This window comes from Pan troglodytes, chromosome 16 (assembly GCF_028858775.2).
Source record: "Pan troglodytes isolate AG18354 chromosome 16, NHGRI_mPanTro3-v2.0_pri, whole genome shotgun sequence".
Classification (NCBI taxonomy): domain Eukaryota; kingdom Metazoa; phylum Chordata; class Mammalia; order Primates; family Hominidae; genus Pan; species Pan troglodytes.
The window spans coordinates 70412544-70436827 of NC_072414.2; the positions used below are offsets into that span (position 1 = coordinate 70412544).

At 39.0% G+C, this 24284-nt stretch overlaps 1 protein-coding gene across 5 annotated transcripts in view; it reads left to right on the plus strand.

Annotated features, from left to right (window-relative positions):
• Positions 1–24284, plus strand: part of IREB2 (iron responsive element binding protein 2) — a 63790-nt gene that overhangs the window by 27129 nt on the left and 12377 nt on the right. For all 5 annotated transcript variants that reach the window (XM_063794250.1, XM_523125.8, XM_063794251.1 and 2 more), the window contains 13 exons: positions 694–831; positions 1714–1932; positions 5974–6043; positions 7183–7366; positions 8684–8823; positions 11354–11525; positions 13454–13554; positions 18498–18614; positions 19942–20101; positions 20892–21027; positions 22915–22999; positions 23362–23518; positions 23829–23953. In XM_063794250.1, coding sequence (XP_063650320.1) covers positions 694–831; positions 1714–1932; positions 5974–6043; positions 7183–7366; positions 8684–8823; positions 11354–11525; positions 13454–13554; positions 18498–18614; positions 19942–20101; positions 20892–21027; positions 22915–22999; positions 23362–23518; positions 23829–23953 — 1804 coding nt within the window. The remainder of the gene's footprint in view (positions 1–693; positions 832–1713; positions 1933–5973; positions 6044–7182; positions 7367–8683; positions 8824–11353; positions 11526–13453; positions 13555–18497; positions 18615–19941; positions 20102–20891; positions 21028–22914; positions 23000–23361; positions 23519–23828; positions 23954–24284) is intronic.

The following is a 24284-nucleotide window of genomic DNA, read 5'->3' on the forward strand; positions in this document are numbered from 1 at the left end:
CCAATAGGTTTCTCAAACTTAACATATTGAAAACTTGATCTTATTTTGAGATACAGTCACACTCTGTCACCTAGGCTGGAGTGCAGTGATGTGATCATAGTTCACTGCAGCATCGACCTCCTGGGCTCAAGCTGTTATTGTATGCAGCTATTATAGTACTTACGATACTATTCTTTAATCATTATCTTCCCTAAAATTTTTTTGAGAGCCAGAACTATGTCTTATTTGGCCTTGTACCATTGGTGTCTAGCACACTGAAGGCATTTGATAAATGCTTGTTGTATAGTTGGCTGGATAGATGGGTGGATGAATGTAAAATGGCAAAAGCTACTGTGGATAGCTTTGGGGCAACACGAAGGCACTAGGGGGAAGGGGTTGGAACTAGGGAAAGGGGAGGGTGCATCAAAAAAATACATGGCAAGAGTTTCACAGGCATTTTCCCTGAAGTTTGCTTATGCCTCAAAAATTATCTCTTATTTTTGGCATATTTGCCCAAGTACTTCAGTTCTCAGATAATGTTTAATGTTAATTCTCATTAAACAGGATACTCCTAACTTATAAAGTACATTATGAAAAATGAATGTAAACTAGACAGGGATACTTTTTAAAATATGAAAATGAAAAAGTTTATCATTTATTAAGCATGTATAAAAAACAATTTGGACTATAATTTGACCATTCTTTATTTTTTAGTGGAATACCAGCAATGGTGGATTTTGCTGCTATGAGGGAGGCAGTGAAAACTCTTGGAGGTGATCCTGAGAAAGTCCATCCTGCTTGTCCGACAGATCTTACAGTTGACCATTCTTTACAAATTGACTTCAGTAAATGGTACTTCAATGCAGATATTTATAGACAGCCATGCAAGTTAATTGGCTGGAAATGTGTCATGTAGAGGAAAAGGAATAGAGATAATTTATGGCAGAGAAAAGTATGCTAAATTTAGTATTGGCTAGTATATAAAAGCTAAAACTGGTGAAAAGTTTATGGAGTGGTGGGGTTTTTTTCATATTCGTGTATTTCTGCTGCCGTTTTTGATAGAAGTGAATAAGCCTAGGACCTGCTTTTTGGAGTGAACCTCTGTATTCAGTCTTTGTTTCCTTTTTTGTTTTTTAACCTACTTGTCTTTCTGAAAGAATCGAAAGATGTGAGTCATGAATGTTTTTAATTATTTGGTGATTAAAAACATTGAACTCACTAAAGCTCTATTTTCCTTCCTCTGAAATAAGTTTCTTGTATTTATAAGGCCCCTTTGACCAAGACCAAACTAGAGAAGACATATTTCTGTTGCCATAAAGTAACTTTTTAAAAACATTCCCTGGAGTAGTAGAATAAGACTGCAATTTATTATAGCCCATGAGAGAGGTTTTGCCCTCGAGATAAACTGTAGCTCTAAATTTCTTTTAAGTTGTTAGGGGGAAAAAATCTATTCCAGTACTTGCTAAAAGTTATTTAAATTAGTAGAGTATATGAAAGTGATTTTACTGGACGCTTAGAATTCTGTTTTCATTTCTGTAAATTTAAATGACCTGTTTCTTTTTTTATATATATATAATCTGAGATTTGCCTTTGAAACCTGAGTTAAATGATACATTAGCCTTTAAACATCATTCAGTTACTTCCAGATAGCGTTGCTAATGTGCGTTTTTTTTTAAGAGCTAAATTTGTGTCCCTTTTAAATGGCTTTATTTTGTTTTCTTTTTGGAATGACAGTGCAATACAGAATGCACCAAATCCTGGAGGTGGTGACCTGCAGAAAGCAGGAAAGCTCTCTCCACTTAAAGTGCAGCCTAAGAAGCTTCCCTGCAGAGGCCAGACTACCTGCCGAGGATCTTGTGATTCTGGAGAACTAGGCCGAAACTCAGGAACATTTTCTTCGCAGATTGAGAATACACCCATCCTGTGTCCTTTTCATTTGCAACCAGTGCCTGAGTATGAGATTGTTTTTCTTAATGTTTATTAATACCAGGTTATTTTCCAGTTAAGAAAATCAAATTTATTCTCCTTCCCACCCAATTACTATTATGTTACCTTCACACTTAAGTACTGAATTGAATTTTTATATATATTCCCTGTTATACTAAAAGAAGTAAATTTAGTGAAAATGGTGATCTCTAAGTACCATTCTCTCTTACCATTACTAAGAAAGCAAACTTTTCTTAAGATTTGTCTGTAAATAGAATTCATCTTTTTGACGACTGTAAGCAGAAAAATGGGATCTCATTTTAAACTAAAATTTTTATTTTAGTATATTTGTACCATTCATATACTCGTTAGTCATTCATATTTCTTATGTTAATTCCCTGTATATATTTTTAACATTTTTTTCCTACTAGGGGGTTTCTTATCTTTTCCTATTGCATTAAGAGCTCTATGTTGGCTGGGCATAGTGGCTCATGACTGTAATCCTAGCACTTTGGGAGGCCAGAGCAGGTGGATCACTTGAGCTCAGGAGTTTGAGACCAGCCTGGGCAGCATTGGTGAAACCCTGTGTCTACAAAAAATTACCCAGGTGTGGTGTCGCGCCCCTGTGGTCCCAGCTAGTCAGGAGGCTGAGGCAGGAGAATCTCTTGAACCCAGGAGGGGAGGTTGCAGTGAGCCAAGATCATGCCACTGCACTCCAGCCTGGGTGTGACGGAGTGAGACTGTCGCAAAAAAAAAAAAAAAAAAGAGCCGTATGTTAACGATAAAATTTTTGTTTTGTATGTTTCAAATCTAGTAAGTCCTTCTAAATAAGTGATTTCCTATATGGTAACATGGAAAGTAGTAAACATGCCTAGAAAAGAATTCTATTCCTAGGATTTGGCTAGATTTCCTAATGGGTAATTTTTTTAAATAAGAAAAAGAGTTCTATGGCCAGGCGCGGTGGCGCATGCCTGGAATTCCAGCACTTTGGGAGGCCGGGACAGGCAGATCACCTGAGGTCAGGAGTTCGAGGCCAGCCTGCCAAACATGGCGAAACCCCATCTCTACTAAAAATACAAAATTAGCCAGGCATGGTGGCAGGTACCTGTAATCCCAGATACTTGGGTGGCTGAGGCATGAGAATCGCTTGTACCAGGAGGCAGGGATCACAGTGAGCCGAGATCACGCCACTGCACTCCAGCCTGGGTGACAGAGCAAGACTCTGTCTCAGAAAAAAAAAAAAGTCATACAGCTTTTTAAAATATGTACTATAAAGTTTCCAAACTTTTAAAATTTATTTATTTATTTTTAGAGACAGGGTCTCACTATGTTGCCCATGCTGGTCTCAAACTCTTAGGCTCAAGCGATCTGTCTGCCTTGACCTTCCAAAGTTGTTTTTTTTGTTTTGTTTTGTTTTGAGACAGAGTCTCACTCTATCGCCTGGGCTGAAGTGCAGTGTCATAAGCATGGCTCACTGCAGTCTTGATCTCTTGGACTCAGGTGATCCTCCCACCTCAGCTTCCCAAGTAGCTGGAACTTCAGGCATGCACCACCATGCCTGGCTGATTTTTTCTGTATACAGGGGGTGTCACTGTGTTGCCCAGACTGGTCTCGAACTCCTGGCCTCAAGTGATGCTTCCACCTTGGCTGCCCAAAGTGCTGGGATTATAAGCATGAGCTACTATGCCCAGCCATATTTTTATTTTTAAGAGAGTTATGTGAATTGTTTTTGTCTTAGTTTAAATAATTCATGTAAAATATAACAATTTATCCCATTGTTAGTAAACTGTCTTTTTTTTTGAGATGGAGGGTCTCTCTGTCACCCAGGCTGAGGTGCCGTGGCACCATCTGTAGCCCACTGCAGCCTCCAACTCCTAGGCTTAAATGATCCTCCTGCCTCAGCCTCCAGAGTAGCTGGGACTACAGGCACACACTGTCAGGCCTGACTTATTTTATCTACCTTTTTTTGGGGTAGAGATGGGCACTATGCTGCCCAGGCTGGTCTTGAACTGGGCTCATGCAGTCATCCCACCTTGGCCTCGCAAAGTACTGGGACTGCAGGCATGTGGCACTCCACCTGGCTTTTTTTTTTTTAATTTAGTAAAAAATTACTTACACTTTAGGTTTTAAAAAGTTTAACACATTTAAGATTTAGAGTAGCTAAGAGTAATGTCCATTCATTTATCCTAAGTACCAAATAATACGTTAATTCCTTTGTCCCTGACTGGATCTTCCAAATTCTGTCTAGTTCTAAAATATTGGGCTTAATATTTTTATGAAGCCACAGGTTATAGTGACCTCGTGTGCTCTTCCTTTCTAAGGATTCAGTATAATCTCTGAGTCTTTTGCCATCAAATTTTGACAGTTTTATGAAGTCACTTTCTTGTTCCTGTTGCCTAGTTGTCCTGGTTGTTAGGAGCATGTTGACTTTTGAGATTAACACCTCTTATACAGAAATTAATTTCCTGAAAAGGAAGATTTATTGATTCAAAATCATTGATTTCTTTAGTTTTTGTTTCTTTTTATAACTGGCACATCGTAAGTGCTTAGTGCTATATTTTTATTTCTAAAAATCCAATCTGCTGTAACATTTCCCCATAATTTTGACTCCGAATTACAAAGTATTAAGATAGATTATATTGTAGTTCCTGGCTATGTGATAATAGTTACTCATTTGTATCTTTTAATATGTCAGTGAAGTATTAATTACTGACTTAAGAAGTTGAGTAGAAAGATGAGAGCATAACCTTCGGCACTTCAAATTACCCCCTAGTTTGAAGTCAGGTTATGAGCCAATAAATGTTTGTATGGCACTTTGTAGCCATAAGTGCTATTAAAAGGTAAAATAATTGGAGTGGCTCAGAAAGCTGTTTTCCCTGAGGCCCTGAGAAAAATCTCACTAAGATATGCTTGGCTTCAAAAGATGACTCAACTATGAATTATTAAAGTAATCTTTGTTTAAAAAAAAAAAAAAAAGTTGTCCGAGTGTGGTGGCTCACACCTGTAATCCCAGCACTTTGGGAGGCTGAGGCGGGTGGATCAATCACCTGAGATCGGGAGTTTGAGACCGGCCTGACTAACATGGAGAAACCCCATCTCTACTAAAAGTACAAAATTAGCCGGGTGTGGTGGTGCATACCTGTAATCCCAGCTACTCAGGGGGCTGAGGTAGGAGAATCGCTTGAACCCGGTAGGGCGGAGGTTGTAGTGAGCCGAGATCATGTCATTGCACTCCAGCCTGGGCAACAAGAGCGAAACTCCGTCTCAAAAAAAAAAAGGTTGACAATTAAACAACTGTAATTATCTGGACTAATTATCTGGTCCCTGGAGGACACGTATAATTTAAGTTATATTGATATTCTAGTCAACACCCAGTCACCAGCTGGCAGGTAAAAGAAGCAGCTTAAAGCTGTTTGAAATAATTTTTAAAAATAACTATTAGATAAAAATAATTTTTTAAAAATGGTACTATGTTACTGGTTAGAGGTCAATTATTTTTGTCTCAGTTTAAATAATTCATGTAAACTATATTTATAATCCATGTAAAGTGAACTGCTACTTATACATAAAGTAGAGCCTTCTTTTGGTATGAGATGAATGAAAGATTTTTGCCAAAAGCTCTTTTTAAACTGTAAAATGATGTTGAGATGTTGTTCGTCAATGTTGCATAGAAATAATCAGCGCCCATCTCCTAGTTTAATTGGCACAAGAGCCAGGTGGGGAGGAAAGTACATGCTTGTCGTTGAAGCTACTACTTTCCTCTTTTCTTGCAGCGGATAACCCAACAAAGTGTGTTTTTATTATCACTTAAGTACAGTTTTGGACATTGGTGTAATGTGGCTTTCTTACACTCAGTAAAATACAACTCACTTTTGTAGCTTTCCGGTGTGTTATTTTAAAGCAGAACTTTGTTGAAAAAGAAAATAATTCTGAGAAACCTAGTAAATAGTTCTTCCAAGGATTTTAAGAATATATTTGTGTATATATATGCCTAAGAACGATGACTTAGAAACAAGGCAAGTCTCTTTTGTAATACATACGTTTAATGCCAGCTCTTCTTCCTTTTAGACCTGAAACAGTGTTAAAAAATCAAGAAGTAGAATTCGGCAGAAATCGAGAGAGGCTTCAGTTTTTTAAGGTATAAATGATTCAGGGAAATTTTTGTATTGTAATATATAAACTAATGATAGGTACAATTTTTATATCTTTAGTTGTTTCTTTTTCTTTTCCTTTTTTTTTTTTTTTTTTTTAAGACAGAATCTCGCCCTGTTACCCAGGCTGGAGTCCAGTGGCGTGATCTCAGCTTGCTGCAGCCTCCACCTCCTTGGTTCAAGCAGTTCTCCTGCCTCAGCCTCCCGAGTAGCTGGGATTACAGGCGCACACCACCATGCCTGGCTAATTTTTGTATTTTTAGTAGAGATAGGTTTTCACCATGTTGGCCAGGCTGGTCTTGAACCCCTGGCCTCAGGCAATCTGCCTGCCTCAGCCCCCCCAAAGTGCTGGGACTACAGGCATGAGCCACCGTGCCTGCCGTATTTATTATTTTATTTATTTATTTATTTATTTTTGAGGAAGAGTCTTGCTATTGCCCAGACAGGAGTACAGTGGTGTGATCTTGGCTCACTGCAACCTCCACCTCTTGGGTTCAAGCGATTCTTGTGCCTCAGCCTCCTGAGTAGCTGGGATTACAGGTGTGCACCACTGCCTGGCTATTTTTGTATTTTTAGTAGAGACGGGGTTTTGCCATGTTGGCCAGGCTGGTCTTGAGCTCTTGGCCTCAAGCAATCTGCCTGCCTCGGCCTCCCAAAGTGCTGCGATCACAGACATGAGCCACTCTGCCCAGCCACTTTAGTAGTTTCTAAAGATTTTATAGTAGTACAACGCTTTTGTTCCTCAAATGAAATGTTAATTGGAAACCCTATTGTGTAGAGAAAGATGAAAACAGTGGCTCTAGTTTAGGAGAGAGAGCTTGGAGGGAGGGCCTTGTACATTGAGGCTTTCTTTCTTCTCATTCCTGAGAATCTTTGGAATGCAGTTGAATACTGCCATTTGTCTGGACTTTTTGAACATTTTTATTTGACCTAAATTAATTTTGTCTTAATAAAAAATATATTTAGGTTCAGTATCTGTATATTTGTTTTTAACTATGTGATATGAACTTTGTATTTACCATATTGAACATTAGTTAAAATATTTTTAATGTTAATATTACACCTCGATTGTGAGCACAAATTTATATACTAACATTTGTATTTCTTAAATTTAAACAAAATATAGTGGAGTTCAAGAGTTTTTAAGAATGTGGCAGTGATCCCTCCTGGAACTGGAATGGCTCATCAAATAAACTTAGAATATTTGTCAAGAGTGGTTTTTGAAGAAAAAGACCTCCTCTTCCCAGACAGTGTGGTCGGCACAGATTCACACATAACGATGGTGAATGGTTTAGGGATTCTGGGGTGGGGTAAGTAAATGACTAAATATGTTTCATTTCTTTTGGGGTAAGGATGTCAAGAACATTGTAAAAGAACATAAATTATTGAGTTTGTATAGCCTCTTTGAGGCTCTGTGTTTTTCATCTGTAATAACAGCAGCAACAACAAAATCCTAATTGAGAGTTTGTGATCAGTGTTGTAAAAGAGGATTTATGAAAAGAAATTTACACACTGTCTAGCACAGCACTACCATTTGTGAAGTAATTGAATAATTGAATGATGATGATGATACGTCTACAAAGTTTGCTTCTTTGTGTAAGGTACTTCTGTGGCTTCTCCTGGTCTTCTTTATAAGTCCAGATTTCTTGCCATTTTATACAAGGCGTGTCCCTTTAGCCACTCACCCACACCCATCTTAGAGAGACTAGTCATTTCTTTACTTACGTGGGCTGTCTCTTTTCTTTTTTTTTTTCTTTTTTTTTTTTTTTGGAGACAGCATCTTGCTCTGTCACCCAGGTTGGAGTGCAGTGGCACAATCTTGGCTCACTGCAGCCTCCGCCTCCTGGGTTCAAGCAATTCTTGTGCCTCAACCTCCCAAGTAGCTGGGACTACAGGCACGTGCCACCACGCCCAGCTAATTTTTGTATTTTTAGTAGAGAGATGGTTTTGCTATGCTGGCCTGGCTGGTTTTGAATTCCTAGCCTTAAGTGATCCACCCACCTCGACCTCCCAAAGTGCTGGGATTACAGGGGTGAGCCACTGAGCCCAGCTAGCTATGCTCTTTTATACGCCATGACTTTGCATAGGCTATTTCTTCTGGAAGAATGCTTTCTGCCGACCGTGACTTTGTTGAAATGTGGCTACTATTAACTCATCCAAGACTGGCCTCAGTTATCTTCTGAAAGTCTTAACTCCCTTGCTGAGTTCAGTGTACCTCACTTTGTAAGCTTACTCTTTCACAGGGTGTTATAATTGTTGATTTTTTTGTGCTTTTTCATTAGACTGAACTTGTTGAGGTTGGCAGGGACTGGATTCTGTTTATATCTGTATCTTGAATACAGTGCAGTGTCTAACATAATGAATACTTAAACTAATGTTTTAACTTGAATATACTTAAAACTAATATTTTACCTTGAATATAAAGGTAAAATAATAGTTTTTCGACCGTGCAAGTGGAATCATTTCTTTTGGGAAGCCTTGGGTTCAGTGTCCACATTAATAGCAATATAGCAACTCTGCAAAGTACTGTGTAAGATAAGCTCATGAAACACCTAGAGATTCAGATGTTACAGAGATAAATGATCTTTAAATATACTGTGCTAATATACCTGTCTTTATTACGTTAGGGGTTGGAGGCATTGAAACAGAAGCAGTTATGCTTGGTCTGCCAGTTTCTCTTACTTTACCAGAGGTGGTTGGATGTGAGTTAACTGGGTCATCAAACCCTTTTGTTACATCCATAGATGTTGTTCTTGGTATTACAAAGGTAAGTTAAAGTTGTGGTAGCTCTATGACTTACTGAACATTATTTTTATAAAAATTGAAGAGCTCTATGAGAGCAGGGATTTGGGTTCATTACTGCATCCTCAGGTCTCTTGACGTTAGCCACGTCATCATAGTTACCATAGTAATAACAACAAACAGAGCATTTAGTTTGTACTAATAAATACAAAGAAATTTGTTGTGTTCACTTATGTTAGCTCATTTAGTCCTTATAACAAGCCTGTGAGATGGATACTATTACTATTCTCATTGTAACTCTGAGAAAACTAAGGTACAGTAGGGTTTAGTGACTTACCAAAGGGTCGAAGGCCTGAGTAGTAAGGGGTAGAGCAAAGATTCCAGGCAGTCAGATTCTTGAGTCCATTGTCTTAACCATTATGCCTTATTAGTGCCTTGTTGCCTTAATAAACACTTGACTACATTATTTTTTTTCTCTTTTTTACGTGAATTTTAAAAAAATGTTTAGCAAAAGTTGATTGTGTCTTCTTTAATTAAATTATTTGCCCATTAGAAGCTGTTGCTCTACTAAGTAATGCTTTCAAAAACATGGACTGTAGAAATGTGATATATCATTTTTCTGTTGCCGTTTTAACATTTCTCTGGATTATTATGTAAAAATCTTCTCTCTGAATTTTTAAAATACTGGCTTCAGAACTTCATACACTGAGCTTCTTAAGCATATTAATACACAGGCTCACGGATTTCCTAGTGCACAATAATTTGTAACTCTTCTTCCTAAATATCTGGCCTTTGCTAACTTTATTTTAATGATTAAGTCCTATTTTGTTAAATGAATGTACCTGGAAAATGTTCCACATATAATTCCAATTTGAGTCCCAATCTCAGCATTTTTGGTTAGATTATTGGTACGAAGGCTTTCAGGAGTATCAATCTCAGCATTTTTGGTTAGATTATTGGTACGAAGGCTTTCCGGATACTCCAGCATAAGGAAATGATAATGCCTCCCTCTCAGCATTTGGTATTGATCCTTCTTCCCTAATTAGAAAAGAATTTGGCATCTTAGAGAAATTATTGATTCAACGTATGACACCAAAAGATCAAGTAGTAAATTGGGAATTGCAGGATTATTCCTAGAGGAAAAGGAGTATCCCATTATGTTTTTACAGAAATCAATTCTTTACTTTAGACATCCTGAAAATTAACGCTGCTTTTTAGCCTTCTCTAGCTGTTTTTTCCTGACAATATTACTGTGTGTTTTTTGACATTTTAGTTTATTGTTAAAAAATTAATCTATTATATATGTTTACATTTATTGAATATATTATTACTTCTTTTTTGAGATCCTGTTCCATTTGTGATCCTTATAGGAGTAATCCTGTATTGTTTTTTTGATGAGAGCAGCATTTGGTTTGTAATATCTAATCTGTGTTTCTTTCATCCTAAAAAATAAAACCATAAATGAGGAAACATCTTTACACTTAGGGTTTGAGTTTCTGTATCTATAAAAAAGGGTTTGGATTAAGTGATCCCTGGCACTTATAAAATGTTAGGGCTTAATATTATTCATAGATCGAGGATAGTTTCATTCTTAGTCGCCTCCTTAGTCACTCTTCCTATACCAATCTGAGACCATTTTACAATTTAGAAAAGACAAATAACTGGTTGGGTTACTTGATAGTATAATAACCAAGAAAAATAATTTTAGAAGGAATTAAGTTTGAAACCACATATTAACAAATTCTACCAAAGTGGGATTTGCCTGTGATTAAAGATGCTGTAAACATTTGGGCCAGTAGTTATAATTTGAAAAATGTTTATAGCCAATATATAATTTTTTATTTAAATATACAGTTTCATCAGTCTATTAGTATTTCATTAAGTCTAAGATGCCATCAGTGGTTAGCAAACACCACTGTTTTATGCACTGCTAAGAAAGAATAAAGGGCTGTGTGCAGTGGCTCACACCTGTGGGACGCCAAGGCAGGAGCATCACTTGAGGCCAGAAGTTCAAGACCAACCTGGTCAACATTGTAAGACCCTGTGTCTACAAAAAAAAAAAATTAAAAATTAGCTGGGTGCGGTGGCGCATGCCTGTAGTTCCAGCTACTCTGGAGGCTAAGGTGGGAGGATTGCTAGAGCCACGGTGTTGGAAGCTGCAGTGAGCTGTGACCACACCACTGCACTCCAGCCTGGGCAACAGAGTGAGACCCTGTTTCTAAAAGAAAGAAAGAAAAAGGGCTGCCAGCTAAACAGACACACTATTGAGTTGAGGTACCCTGATTTCAAAGACATGAAAATGTTAATTATAGCCACCTTGAGCTTTCAGGCCCCTTTCTACCCTGATTAACAGTGACATTGGACCAGTCTTCTCTTTACTTCTTATCTTAAAATACCCCCAAAACCAGAATGAGTTGATTCATAAGGACAAAGAAGGATCTCATTCCTTCACCATCACTAGTATTGGTTAAAAATTATATTTTATAGTTTTCAGACAATCGTTGCTAATCTTATCTTTGCAATTTTGTATGTGTTTCTGTGTATTCCTTATATAGCACCTCAGGCAAGTAGGAGTGGCTGGAAAGTTTGTTGAGTTTTTTGGAAGTGGAGTTTCACAATTATCTATAGTTGATCGAACTACAATAGCAAACATGTGTCCGGAATATGGTGCTATCCTCAGCTTTTTCCCTGTTGACAATGTGACATTAAAACATTTAGAACATACAGGTAAGAAGATAAAAGCTCACTAGAATAAACATGTTACATTTCCAATGTGTTTGATAATATTTTATAAATTACTACCTTATCCATGTTATTTACTATTCACAAAATTACATTATGTTGAAACAACAACTTTCAAGCAAACATCAGATGTCTTTAAAGAGTGTTGTGTCCTCAAACCCTAGTTCCCTGTGACGCATTGAAAGCAATTTAAAGGAATTATTCAAACCATTGATCCTGACTTGACTGTTTCCCCATAATAATGGATACCTCCACCTCTACTTAGGGGTCATAGGTTGCAATTTAATGGAAGTCAGCCTTAAACATATTCACAGCAGTCCCCTTCTACAACCAAGAGTAGAGGAGCTATCAGACAAAGGGGTTTGGGGACCAGTCTTCTATCTAAAGAAGAAGAAGAAGCGCAGAATTTTGCAAAAAACAACATAGGACCACAGTTTCTAAATCTTTTTGTAACCTGATTAACTAGAAATTTTGGCCACTCTTCCATTGGCTGTTTAGATTAAAACAGAAAGTATCTACAAAACAAGATATGTTGATATTTCATAAGTCTGCTATTTAAAAAGTAAGATCTCTTTTTTTAATCTCTTAATGAGGTAATCATTGCTGAGTTACTCATTTCTAAGTATAGATATATATTTGGAGGATATATTCTAGTATTCTTCAGTGTGCGGGCAGATTATTATGTTAGTTAATCAGACAGCAAAATTGATGAATGGTTATATAGAATCCTGGAGGGAATGATCCCCCCCAATGCAAAACTTCCGCATTTGAGTTAGTAGAACATTCAAAGTAGAAATGGTTAGAAGTGCCTCGTTCCTTGCATATTAATCTTGAGTTAAGGTTTTAGTGATCCTGTGTAACAAATTATCCTAAAATTTAGTGGCTTGCACAAGCAGTAATTACTAGCTCATGGTTTCAGTGGGGTCGGTAATTCAGACAGGGCACAGTGGGGACAGCTCATCTCTGTTTCATGTCTTGAGCCTCAACTGCAAGATTTGAAAGGCAGGCCCTGCAATCCTGAAGGCTTGTTGTGCTTGCATGTCTAACAGCAAATTATGAGCTGTCAGCTGAGGACTTAGGTAAGTCTATCAGGCAAAACACCCTCATGTGGTTTCTCCGTGTAGTCTGGGCTTGCTCATGTGGTAGATTCTCAAGGGTTAGGAGAAAGAGAAATGTAAATGAATATGTAAATAGTATTTGTTTCTTGTTCATCACTGGAATTCAGTATCCTTACCCCCAAAGATTTCAAAATTCCTTACTGAGGCCAGGCTCAGTTGCTTACAGCTATGATCCTAGCACTTTGGGAGGCTGAGGCGGGAGGATCACATGAGTCCAGGAGTTTAAGACTAGCTTGGGCAACATAGCAAGACCCCCATCTGTACAAGAAAATTAAAAATTAGCCAGGTGTGGCAGTACAGACTTATAGTCCTAGCAACTTGAGAGGCTAAGGCGGGAGAATCACTTGAACCCAGGAGTTCAGAACTGCAGTGGGCTATGATGGCACCACTGTACTCCAGCCTAGGTGACACAGTGAGACCCTGTTTCTAAAAATAATAAATTTATCGGCGGGGTGTGGTGGCTCATACCCATAATTCCAGCCCTTTGGGAGGCCAAGGCAGGAGGATCTCTTGAGGCTGAGAGTTTGAAACCACCCTATTCAAAAAAAACCAAGACCCTCCCGCCACCCCATCTGTACAAAACATTTGTAAAAAAAAAAAAATTAACCAGGCACGGCGGGGTGCTACTTGGGAGGCTGACATGGGAGGATTGCTTGAGCTCGGGAGGTCAAGGTTGCAGTGAGCTGTGATTGCAGCACTGCACTCCAGCCTGGGCAACAAAGTGAAACCCTGTCTGAAAAAAATAATAACTAAATTTCTCACTGCATTTTGTTGTTTTGTTCATCTTCGTTTTAGGTTTTAGCAAAGCCAAACTCGAATCAATGGAAACATACCTTAAAGCTGTGAAATTGTTTCGAAATGACCAGAATTCTTCAGGAGAACCTGAATACTCCCAGGTATATGCAGAATAACCCACCTCGTAGTAAAGAGTGTAAATTGTGGTGTAATCCCAGCGCTTTGAAAGGTTGAGGTGGGTTGATTGTTTGAGTTCAAGAGTTTGAGAACAGCCTGGGCAATATGGTAAAACCCTGTCACTGCAAAAAAACTACAAACATTAGCTGGGCATGGCTTGCGCCTGTGGTCCCAAGTACCTGGGAGGCTGAGGTGGGAGGATCACTTGAGCCTGTGGGGCGAAAGAAAGTTGCAGTGAGCTGAGATTGTGCCACTGCACTCTAGACTAGGTAACAGAGTGAGACTTGTGTCAAAAAGGAAAAAAATAATAATAATAAATTCTGGAGCACCTGACCACCTGGGTTTGAATCCCAGCTCTTAAGACGTGTTAGCTGTATAACCCTGGGCAATTTATTTAGCCTTTCTGCCTCAGTTTTCTCATCTGTTAGATATGACAATATCTACCTCTAAGGATTCTTAGATATTAAAAACAAATTCATAGAATAGTTCCAGACACATAGTAAATGCTCAATAAGGGGTAGCTAATCTTTTTGTTTTGCTTTTTGAGACCCAGTCCGGCTCTTTCACCAGACTAGAGTGCAGTGGCACAATCATGGTTCACTGTAGCCTCAACCTCTGGGCTCAAGCTCCCACCTTGCTGGGATTACAGACATGAGCCACCACCATGCTTAACCCCTGTTTTGTTTTAATATTACTATTTTTTTAATATTATTATTTTTTGGACCCTGGGCAGGGTCTCATTTTATTTTACTGCCCAGGCTGGTCTCAAACTTCTGGTTTCAGGGGATTCTCTAGTCTTGGCCTCCCAGAGTGCTGGGATTACAGGCATGAGCCACTGGACCTGGCTGAGGGGGTAGCTATCATTATTATTATTATTTAAGTAATGTTATTGTAGCCCAGTGCTTTTGTTTTATTCATTAATTTTACATAGAGTTTTATTATAGTGAATTTTGTAATATCTTATGAAGTCTAGTTGTGGTTTTTGGATTTTTTTTTTTTTTTGGTAGAGAGAGGATTTTGCCGTGTTGCTTAGGGTGGTCTTAAACTCCTGGCCTCAAGCAATTCCTCCTGCCTTGGCCTCTCAAATTGCTGGGATTACAGGTGTGAACCACCAAGCCCAGCCTATGACGTCTAATTTTTTAGTGTTTAAAATAATAGTACTGACTCTTAATTCTTTGCTCTAATTTATTTCTACTTTATGATAAGAGTAATATCTCCCTTCAGAATAATCAGTTTTGATGTTATCTGCATCTGGTTTACTTGTGTATTTTGCAAAATTCCGCTATTAAAGGTATACACTATTATGCAGTCTTACGTGTTAGTTTTAAAGATATTTTACAATCTAAGTAAATACTTACCTGAAATTATCCAGGAGTAGTGGCATGCTCCCGTGGTTCCACATCCTCAGGAGGCTGAGTAGGGATGATGGCTTGAGCCCAGGAGGTCAAGGCTGCAGTGAGCTGTGGTCATGCCACTGCACTCTAGCCTGGGCAACAGAATGAGACAGTGTCTAAAAAAAAAAAAAGAAAATCTGTTGGAAATTTATATCAAAATAGGCAGAATTCACTTCCAGGGAAGCCTTAATTTTAATAAAATTCATTTTCTAGGAGCGCGTCAAGGATTTCTAACAACATGGTTTTACAGTTTTGGTAAACTGTTCATTAAACTCCATGAGGACAGGAACTTTGGTTTGGTATTGTATCCCCAGCTCCTAGAACAATTGCTGGCACATAGTAGCATAGTAGATATTCAGTAAACATGTTAGGTGAATAAATGAATCCATATAGGACCCATAGAAATTGAATTTGTATGCTACTTTGGGCAAATCTTTTTACTTCTGATCATTTTCCAATCATTTTCACCTCTATTAGATCTAGTGCTTTGTCCATTTTTTTTCCTTGTTCACATTTTTTAAAATCCATAAATGGAAAGAATAAGAACAATGGGAAAACTTTGGTGGTAGAATAAAATGAAATAAATATGCCTGTTAAAAACCCTTGGCCAGGTGCGGTGGCTCACGCCTGTAATCCCAGCACTTTGGGAGGCTGAGGCAGGCAGATCACCTCCTGAGGTCAGGAGTTCACGACCAGCCTAGCCAACATGGTGAAACCCCATCTCTACTAAAAATACAAAAAAAAAAATTAGCCAGGTGTGGTGGTGGGGGCCTGTAATCCCAGCTACTCAGGAGGCTGAGGCATGAGAATCGCTTGAACCCAGAAGGCGGAGGTTGCAGTGAGGTGAGATGACACCACTACATTTCAGCCTGGGCAACAGAGTGAGACTGTCTTAAAAAAAAAAAAAAAAAAATGTCTGGCCGGGCGTGGTGGCTCACGCCTGTAATCCCAGCACTTTGGGAGGCCTGCACTTTGGGAGGCCGAAACGGGCGAATCATGAGGTCAGGAGGTCCAGACCATCCTGGGTAACACGGTGAAACCCCATTTCTACTAAAAATACAAAAAATTAGCTGGGCATGGTGGCATGCGCCTGTAGTCCCAGCTACTCAGGAGGCTGAGGCAGGAGAATTGCTTGAACCTGGGAGACAGAGGTTGCAGTGAGCTGAGATGGCACCACTGTATTCCAGCCTGGGCAACAGAGCTAGACCCTGTCTCAAAAAAAAAAAAAAAAAATTTCCCAGCAGACCAGGTGTGGTGGCTTATGCCTGTAATTACAACCCTTTGGGAGGCCAAGGCAAGAGGATTTCTTAAGGCCAGAAGTTCAGGACTAGCACCATAAGCAAGGCCCTGTCCCTAGAGAAAGGGGATGGATGGCCTGAGCCCATGAGTTTGAAGCTGCAGTGAGCTATGATCGAGTCAATGCACTCCAGCCTTGAGCGATAGCAAGACCCACCCATGCTGGAGTGCAGTGGCGTGATCACAGCTCACTGCAACCTCCATTTCCTGGGTTGAAGTGATTCTCCTGCCTCAGCCTCCTGAGTAGCTAGGATTACAGGCATGCGCCACCATGCCTGGCTTTTTTTTTTTGAGACAATCTCGCTCTGTCACCAGGCTGGAGTGCAGTGGCACGATCTTGGCTCACTGCAAGCTGTGCCACCCAGGTTCATGCCATTCTCCTGCCTCAGCCTCCCAGGTAGCTGAGACTACAGGTGCCCGCCACCACACCTCGCTAATTTTTTTTTTTTTTTTTTGTATTTTTAATAGAGACGGGGTTTCACCGTGTTAGCCAGGATGGTCTCGATCTCCTGACCTCATGATCCGCCTGCCTCGGCCTCCCAAAGTGCAGGGATTACAGGCCTGAGCCACCGCGCCCGGCCTATTTTTTGTATTTTTAGTAGAGATGGGGTTTCACCGTGTTGGCCAGGATGGTCTCAAACTCTTGACCTCAAGTGATCCACCCACCTCGGCCTCTCAAATTGCTGGGATACAGACATGAGCCGCCACGCCCAGCCCAAGACCCTGTCTCTTAAGAAAAAAACAAAAACAAACCTGACCATGTAAAGAAATAAAACTAAAATCATTAGGATGTTGATTTCAAGAGAAACTTCTTAAATGGATATTTATGGGCAAAGACTAGGATCGCCTGAATCCATTAAATGAAAGTATAAGTAAGCCAGGTGTGGTTATTCTTGCGTGTAATCCCAGCACTTTGGGAGGCTGAGGCGGGAGGATTGCTTGAGCTCAGGACCAGCCTGGGCAACATAGTGAGACCTCACCTCTGCTAAAATTCACTTAGCCAGGCGTGGTGGTGCATGCCTGTAGTCCCAGCTACTTGTGGGGCTAAGGCGGGAGGATCACTTGAGCCCAGGAGGTTGAGGCTGCATTTAGTTCTGACTGTGCCACTGCGCTCCAGCCTGGGCAACAGAGTGAGACCCTTTCACAATAAAAATAATAATAATAATAAATAAATACAGTGTAAGTAGTTGGATCAGTCAGAATAAACAGGGATATAAAATAATGTTGAAAGCCATGATGAAAAGTTTCAAGATGGTTATATTCACATAAGATGCATGAAGGAAACGATAGAAATGCCAGAAGAAATAAATAGGAATCTAGTTGGAAGTGGGATTTTTAACAGAAAATACATTTCTTAACCAAGGAATAGAACCCTGAGTTGCAGCAGGCTGGCCAGTGAAACCCTCTGGAACAGGAAAAAGAACGCTTTCTCTGCTGTGTCCCTTCAGCACCCTCTAGTGACCAGTCTTCACATCATGTGTGCTGACAAAGGAGAAATGTTTACTAACCGTTTACCTCTGTGATCACAGAGCGGGCAGGAGGGTAAATTTGGAGCTCAGAGGCAATAAGTTGATAGCTGGCATAGGCATCTATTTTATCATTGGACATCTGTTAAGACAGTGTTTATCTTTGTGGGAAAAAACACTTGGGAAACCAGGTTTTTTTTTTTTTTTTTTGAGACGGAGTCTCGCTGTGTTGCCCAGGCTGGAGTGCAGTGGCGCGATCTTGGCTCACTGCAAGCTCCGCCTCCTGGGTTCACGCCATTCCCCTGCCTCAGCCTCCCGAGTAGCTGGGACTACAGGCGCCCACCACCACGCCCGGCTAATTTTTTGTATTTTTTAGTAGAGACGAGGTTTCACTGTGTTAGCCATGATGGTCTTGATCTCCTGACCTCGTGACCTGCCCACCTCGGCCTCCCAGAGTGCTGGGATTACAGGTGTGAGCCACCGCGCCCGGCCCCAGATTTTGTATATGCAGTACAATTGGTGTTGTGGTAGGTTAATTGCATACTGATCTACTAGTCTTGATTTTAGCAAATTTTCATGTTTCGTACATTTAAATGTGCTTGTTTTAAAATCTTTATTTCTTGGGGTTGAGGGTGTATTATACTATTAAAATAAATTGCATTAAAATAAATACGAATATACTTACTCTGCTTTAGAAAGTAATGCTTCAATTGGAATATGTCGTAAGGAATTAATTCTAATTCCTTGTTCTTTCGCTTTCTCATTTCTTAGGTGATCCAGATTAATCTGAATTCAATAGTTCCATCTGTTAGTGGTCCAAAAAGACCTCAGGATAGAGTTGCTGTGACAGATATGAAAAGCGATTTCCAGGCTTGCTTAAATGAAAAGGTAGGTTACTTTATTCTTATCCGTGTTTTTCAACCCGCTTTGTGCTAAGTAGTAAAGAACCAACAAGGTGACCCATAAACTCAATTCACTGCTATGTTTTATATATTATGGCACACACCAGCAGCCCCCTTATTTTCCTTCTGTCTAATGTGCAAGTCAGTCATTAGGTAAGCTTGTTCCCAGTTCCATTTTGAGGATCAGAGATTGATTGTGTCTATTTAAATTAAAATTATATACAATTTAAAATTGAGTTTCTTAGTCACGGTAGTCTCATTTTTAAATGCTGAATACATATGGGTCTTGTATTGATGAACAGCATAGATAATTGAATAGTTACATCATCACAGAAACTTTTTTTTTTTTTTTTTTGAGACAGAGTCTCACTTTGTTGCCCAAGCTGGAGTGCAGTGGCACAATCTCGGCTCACTGCAACCTCCCCCTCCCGGGCTCAAGCGATTCTCCTGCCTCAGCCCCCAAAGTAGTTGGAATTACAGGAGTCTACCATCATTCCTGGGTAATTTTTGTATTTTTAGTAGAGACAGGGTTTCACCATGTTGGCCAGACTGGTCTTCAACTCCTGACCTCAAGTGATCTGCCCACCTCAGCCTCCCAACAGTGCTGGGATTATAGCCATGAGCCACCGCACCTGGCCTACTGTCATAAAATTTGGTAAATGTGACCGAGTAGCAAGTTGTCTCTGGCTTTTGAGGGTTAGTATTTTCTGTCTGAGAATCACAGTTTTAGTCTTGTCACTTTCTCTGTTCTGAGATCTCTAGTACTTGGCTTTCCTTTCAGAGCCTTTCTTTTTATGATTTCTTGACTTTTTGTTCAGAAAGTGTTAAACTTGTACAAAAACAAAATAGTCCACTGAATTGCCATGTACCTGTCAATTAGCTTCAATAATTAGCAACTCATAGCCAATCTTGTTTCAGCTATGCTACACTCACACACATAGGATCCCTTTGGAGGAAATCTTCGGGGTCATTTTAACAGAAAAACATTTCTGCCATCTCTTGAGAATTACTATAAACAGGGATGATTAAGAACAACAAAGCCAAATAAGATCTGGATTCTGGGTGGTAGGCTGGACTCGCTTAGTAGATAAAAGTTTTGCTTGTGAACATCACCAGACTCCTGTCGTGCCCATGCAGATTTATGCTTCAGCTCAATTACAACTACTGAATGTTATGAGCCTTTAGCATCACTCACAAAAAGGATTTTTAATGTTAAATCATCAAATGTCCGGTGTCTGCTATGTTTTCTGCCGGTCTTTTATTCTGTACATACCCAGAATATTTAGTTTATATTTTTGTGGAAATTTGTATAGGTTGGATTTAAAGGCTTCCAAATTGCAGCTGAAAAACAAAAGGATATTGTCTCCATTCATTATGAAGGAAGTGAATATAAGCTGTCTCATGGATCAGTGGTCATTGCTGCAGTTATCAGTTGTACCAATAATTGCAATCCATCTGTCATGCTTGCTGCAGGTGGGTTATGGTTTATGGCCATACTTTTTCTTTTTCCTTAATTATTGTTAGCTTTTCTGTTATTGTAACTTTGTTTCTTAGATGATGCATGAGTGTCTACATTTGATATTGAGAGACTTTCTAGTATTTTAGTTAGGTCTTAAGGAGCCTGAGTTTGATTTATGTTGTTTTTATTACACCGAAGGTAAATGTACTGTTTACTATAACTTACCTGTCAATTAATTTTAGGTTGTATCTGCTTCTCTTGTTAATTTAGAACTATAGTTAATTAGCAGGTGTTTCTTGATTATCTAGAAGTTAACCATAACAGTGTGGTAGCTTTCATTAAAAGTTATAAAAGTAGTAAAAGATCATTGTCTTGGCAAGGATTGTAAATGAAATTAATTTGTATGCCCATTGGAACAATTCCTTAGTTGTATAAAACCATGTATAATGTGTTACATTGCCCTTAGCTTATTGTAATTATGACTTTAAAATGGTTTGCTTTAGAAAAAAGAAGAAAGAGAAAAAAAAGGTTTTGTTAACGTGTACTTATATATGTGCACCTTTTGTTTACTCTGTGTGAATGATGTCAGCCTGTATCTTAATAATTTTCAACATAAAGGCTGTAATTTTAAATTTGTTGTAAATGAAGCAAATCAGTAGAATAAAGTGGACAAAATAATGACAGTAAGTTTATGAATTCATACTTTAATCTGTTAAATAAATTACTTCTCACTTTTTACTTTAATATGGGTGAGAGAGGGAAAGAAACATTGCCATAATAAATCATTGTTTGTTGGCTGTGCAGGTCTTTTGGCTAAAAAGGCTGTTGAAGCTGGTCTGCGTGTTAAACCTTATATAAGAACAAGTTTATCTCCAGGCAGTGGGATGGTTACACATTACCTCAGTTCAAGTGGAGTATTACCATATCTCAGTAAGCTTGGGTAAGTAACAGCTATCGCGCTTCATATTGATATTGGTGTTCAGTAGGTACTGAAGCTGCTTGTTTGTGCCTTTCATATACAAAGAGAAGATAGAAAAAATATGCTTTAGTTTTACTTGCTACCTTGCCATTACCATACAATTTTTGACGCCTTATCACTCAGGAAACACTTATTGGGCATATCAAATGAGCAAAGCACCAGGTTGGATACACAGAAGTAGGAGATGTGGTCTTAGCTTCAAGATATTTAGTTGGGAAGACAAGACAAACAAGTACAACCAAATAACAGTTACAGTGTAAGAAACAATACCAAGTATGCACAATTTCTGTGAGTTGTGTAGGTCAGTTCAAAAAAGAAAGAAATCTTATAGTTTGCATTTATTAACTGAAAATTGTCTTAATTTTAGTTTTATGAGGTTATTGGGTCTATAATACATAAGTTTACATTGTCCCTGAACTTTGGAGAAAGTAACTTATGTTTTTTGGGCTGGGCGCGGTGGCTCACGCCTGTAATCCCAGCACTTGGGGAGGCCGAGGCAGGCAAATCATGAGGCCAGGAGTTTGAGACCAGCCTGGCCAATATGGTGAAACCCCGTCTCCACAAAAAATACCAAAATTAGCCAGGCGTGGTGACGCACGCCCATAGTCCCAGCTACTCAGGAGGCTGAGGCAGAAGAATTGCTTTAACCTGGGAAGCAGAGGTTGCAGTGAACCCAGATCGTGCCACTGCACTCCAGCCTGAGCGACAGAGCGAGACTTCATCTCAAAAAGAAAAAAAAAAAGTAACCTACGTTTTTTATGTAATCCAAAACAATTGATGCTAGTTGTGTGGGGATTTTTTGATTTTGAGACAGTGTCTTGCTCTGTTGCCCACACTGGAGTGCAGTGGTGCAATCACAGCTCATTGCAGCCTCGACCTCCTAGGCTCAATCAGTCTTCCTACCTCAGCCTCCTGAGTGGCTGGGACCGCAGGTGTGCACCATCACACCCAGCTAATTTTTATGTTTTTAGCAGAGACAGAGTTTCACTGTGTTGGCCAGGCTCGCCTCAAACTTGTTGCCTCAAGTGATCGGCTCGTCTTGGCCCCCGAAAGTGTTGGGATTAGAGGCCTGAGCCACCACACCCAGCCTAGTTATATTTTCAGTGTGTATTTTGGAACATATGAGTTATCAATTCCATTGCAAAACTGATAAATTTTAGATTTTTTTGCTTTTAGAATAGCATCTGAAAGTAATTTAGAGGACTGTGCCTGTAATCTTTTGGTTATATTATCTTGGATTTATTGTCAGAGACTCTTCTTGGGTTTAACTGGTTGATAATTGAGAGATTACTCCTATCAGAGTGCCCAATTACAATGCCTCTTTTGGGACCTTTGGTCAGGTTATTATAGCCAGGTCCTCTTTACATTTTAAACTCTTGGATGGAAGTACAGTATCAATTATTTTAAAAGGTCATGTTATATTCCTAGCAAGTAGTATTTGGGGGAATTCTCTTGTACAGTGATAAGTGCTATTAAGGCTCTTCAAAGGTTTGCATTCACCTTTGAGACCAGCCTGAGCATTTTTATTTTTTATTTTACAAAAAATAAAAAAATTAGCTGGGCCTGGTGGCGAGCGCCTGTGGCCCCAGCTACTTAGGAGGCCAAGGAGCAGGATTGCTTGAGCCCAGGAGGTTAAGGCTGCAGTGAGCTGGTTCAAATAGCATGCCTGAGAATTAGACTTGATTGCTCAGAATCTTCTGGGGTGAATATATTGATGAAGGTTAATCCATGTGTCATGAATAGTCTTTTAAGTAATCTTATTACAGTGATAGAAATATAAGATAAGACTTGTCCTTTCTCTATAAATGTTGTGATGTGCTATTCAGTCACTTTTTTTTTGAAATGCAGATTTGAAATCGTTGGCTATGGATGTTCAACTTGTGTGGGAAATACAGCACCCTTATCAGACGCAGTTTTAAATGCAGTAAAACAGGTAAAATGTGTGGATTGGCAAGACATCTAAATGATTTTCTTAACTATGTTTTGTTACTAAATTATAGAAAATATATATTGATGTGTTTATATTTCTGTAAACTCTGCACCTCTTGGCAATAGTAACCTGTGAATCTTTAAATGATTCAATGAATCATTTGTAGATCCTTGAAATAATTCCTTCATAATACAAGGAATTGATTTAGTTTATTTGCAAGATGCATAGTTCTATATTTAAAAATCAGTAATATGTTTTTTGGTTAATCTCGCCCTCAGACTTTAAGATTGCTTATATATGATTATCCAGATTTGTACCATCTCTAGAATTGAATTTATTTGTTTGTGTGTTTGTGTTTTTTTCAGGGTGATTTGGTTACCTGTGGAATTTTATCTGGAAACAAAAATTTTGAAGGTCGTCTTTGTGATTGTGTTCGTGCCAATTATCTTGCCTCTCCACCCTTAGTGGTAGCTTATGCCATAGCAGGCACAGTGAATATAGATTTCCAGACAGAACCTTTAGGTATCTTTTCCTTTATGTATATGTATACCTACACATACTTTTCCCAATGGAAGTCGTTATATTTTTGAAACGTTTCTTAGACCATCTATTCTTTGAATTATTTCAGGAAGACGTATGATAATGTATAGTTATTAATTTCTGTGTTTATGTGAAGAAAATAAAATGTGCAGGTAATTAGTTCTTCCAGCCGCTTAAGCCTGAAGCACCCTGTTGAATCATTTACTTGATTTCCATGATATGTCTTTGAAAAGGTATGAACATTTTCAGAGTTATTTTTTTACTGAGTATCATGTTCAAAAATTTTAACCAGGTACTGACCCCACCGGCAAGAACATTTACCTGCATGATATTTGGCCTAGTCGAGAAGAAGTTCATCGAGTAGAGGAAGAACATGTTATACTATCCATGTTTAAAGCATTAAAAGATAAAATAGAAGTAAGAGTCTTATGTGTTTCTTAGTTTAATCAATTTGCAGTGTTCTTTTATTTCATATATCTTCTGAATAGAATAAAAATTAAAATTACATTATTTTGAATACAGTTTTTAATGTGTAATAGTAAGTTTGTATCTGGAATCTGTAGTTAAAAAGAAAATGGCGGCTGGGCACAGTGGCTAACGCCTGTAATCCCAGCACTTTGGGAGGCTGAAGCAGGTTGATCACGTGAGGTCCGGAGCTCAAGACCAGCCTGACCAACATGGAGAAACCGCATCTCTACTAAAAATACAAAACAATTAGCCAGGCTTGGTGGCGCATGCCTGTAATCCC